This window comes from Phytophthora parasitica (genome assembly GCF_000247585.1).
Source record: "Phytophthora parasitica INRA-310 unplaced genomic scaffold supercont2.19, whole genome shotgun sequence".
NCBI lineage: Eukaryota > Oomycota > Peronosporomycetes > Peronosporales > Peronosporaceae > Phytophthora > Phytophthora nicotianae.
Window position 1 is genome coordinate 931523 of NW_008649005.1, and position 2776 is coordinate 934298.

The 2776-nt window shown below is 42.5% G+C and overlaps 1 protein-coding gene across 1 annotated transcript; it reads left to right on the plus strand.

Annotated features, from left to right (window-relative positions):
* Window positions 1-179: 179 nt before the first annotated feature.
* On the plus strand, window positions 180-626 carry PPTG_22602 (hypothetical protein; the record flags this gene model as incomplete). The annotated part of the gene is made up of 2 exons (XM_008905208.1): window positions 180-393; window positions 478-626. 2 exons carry the CDS (start codon window positions 180-182, stop codon window positions 624-626), a joined length of 363 nt encoding a protein of 120 aa, XP_008903456.1.
* Between the last annotated feature and the right edge of the window lie 2150 nt (window positions 627-2776).

The following is a 2776-nucleotide window of genomic DNA, read 5'->3' on the forward strand; positions in this document are numbered from 1 at the left end:
TTCGATCTTGATCGACTTGAGGTGCAGTTGTTCCTTTGCGGGGGGTTCCTTGTTCCTTTACTTGCGAGGCTTGACCGCTTCCTATAGCGAGGGAGTGTCTCCGGCGCGTGCACCAGCAGCGAGATCTGAAGCCAGATGTACGCATTTCTCTACCTTTTTCCCACTTTCTTGACACTAACATGTATGCATTGTGCTTTATATCACGGTTTTTTGTGCTGTATAACATAGGATTCTCTCCAGCGCGTACATCGTCGGCTCGTACGTCTCCGGCTCACGCGTATCCGGCTCACTCGTCTCCGACTAACGCGTCTCCTGCATCCACGTCTCCTGCTCATGCGTCTCCGGCTCCACGGTTACCAGCTCGCATATCGCCAGCTACAGCGGCTGAAGCAGGTATGCTTCCTGCATGGGGCTAGTCGTCACATTAATCTGTATCGCTATGCTGACTGTTCTGCTTTGCTGTGCTGTATTATACAGAATCAGATGTGGTACAACAATCTTCCGTCATTCCGACTAGTTTAGTTCCAAGATCTGTAACGAGAAGAATGGGGACTGGAAATCTGGACGCGACCACTCTGCCAATCTCCAGGTGCGTCACAGCTGCCGACTCACGCACACCTGGTTGAGGATCAGCCAATCCTGGTTGCCGTACCACGATACTTCAACACACCTCGATAACCCCACGCCACTTATCTCGGAAACATCTCCACGCGCTATCCACCCAGACCATTGACCTCCCCAAGCCGCGCCCCGCAGCCCTGTAATAACTGTGCAACACACAACTCTCCGTCGTTCACAATAAATCAAAATATGAAATCAGTAGATTGTCGAGTGTACCCAACATTCTCTCTCTCTCTCTCTCTCTCTCTCTCTCTCTTTTTTTTTTTTTTTTTTTTTTTTACAGATTTCTGACCAACGATGGATTGAAGCGCCCAATATACCGTGATAATCTAGGACATATCCGGAAATCAGATTCAACCAACGCGCAATCTGTCCTGAAGTGATAGGCACACACCATAAAATGAGCCTGCCAAATCGTACCTAAACTGCCGTGGAACCAGGCAAACAGTTGTCATCTGAAACTGACTGATGCAAAAGAGACTCTTCTGAAATCCTTATAAGATCTACCTAGGTTTTGGGACTGCTAATTCATTGCGAATTTTGCGTGTTCCTGTTTAAAGTATCGGCCATCCAGTTTTTTCTGTCCGTAGAAGGGAGTAGATTTCGATGAAACTTCTTCAGGATGCAAAATGACAAAATTTCTCCCCTAACCGGTAACGTGTATCTGTCCTTTCATTGTTGCACAAAGAGTAAACGAATCATTATATCCGTGTAAAAGTATTTTGTGTGTTGCATTAAAAGGGCGGGGGCTTATCCCCGATATGACTACCGTACCTCACAAATTAAATGCTTAACAGAAAAACACCAGTTCGTCGATTTTCGCGTGTTTTTTCGATTTGAAAGGTTTTGTTAACACAAAAATAACAGATTTCACACCTCGAAACAAAACTATATTTAGGCTGAAAGATGAAACCTCACAACCACCTAAGCATTTGCCAAGTAATTCTCTTGTCTTCATAAAGAAGGTTTAGCCCCAGAGCTAGTAGAACGAGCAGTGAAGGAGAGTACAAGAGGTGCGAACACCGATAAAACACTCAAGCTCAAATCCGAATAGTAATATATTTGCAAACCGATCTCTTCAGTTTGATAAAGAAACGATTTCTATGCAGAAAGTCAAACAATCGATCCCTCCTGATGGGAAGTACAACGATTGAGAAAGCTGTGTTAGCCATAAACAAAAACCAGAACGAAAATCGTAAGGTGAAGTACTTACTCAAAATACTTGGTCAAGACCCGCGTACAGAAACTCAGAACTCTTTTAAGAGCACATCACCCGACTTAAGGACAACGGTCCATAGAGTGCGCAACTTCAAAACCAACACGTAGAAGATATAAGCTTAGAGAAAACTTACTATACCAATATATCAGTTCATTTACTGCATTAGTATTCGCTCACATCTCCCTTGATGCCGTCCCGGATAAATTTTGACCAATGAGAACTTTGTTTTTTGTACCAAATCTTAACACAAAAATAGCAGTTTCACGAGAAAATAATCGAGTGGCGTAACGTTAAGATGAGAGCAGATGGGAATTGTGCCAAAACATTTATTTTGTGAGGTACGCTAGTCTTATAAAAAAACATTGTTGTATTGTTGGAGAGTAATGGCAATTCCATAAGCTGAAAAAATAGCCCTAGTACACATCCCGTATACGTTATTTTCGTTATGTGAAATACATCAGCATGCCCAGTATTGCATTCGTATTCACCATTTCTCCAAATATTTATCTATTATTTTCTTACCTGATGTTACCAACCCCGCAGACAACAAATTACTAATTTGAAAGTAGGCGTATCAACGATAACAGAACAAAAACAAGAAATATTTCTTATAACATTTTTTTTCGATAAGCTAAATTATATGGACTATCCGGATAGATTGAATATCGTTCGGTTAAAATGGCCAACGAAACTCGTATCGTACTGGTATAGGAAAACTTGATGTACATGATGTTGAGGATATATTTATGGTGGACTCGTTCAATGTCCGCATACATATATGAAACTTTATAAGCTTACAGTAAATGAAACGGAGACTACTGACTGTCACGGTCTACAGCTAGATGGAGGTCTCGTTATTCTCGCGGATTGCATCCTGAAGGTCTGCTCACTACAGGAGCAACGGGCTACATCCTACAAGCAAGGGCAAGAGGAGCA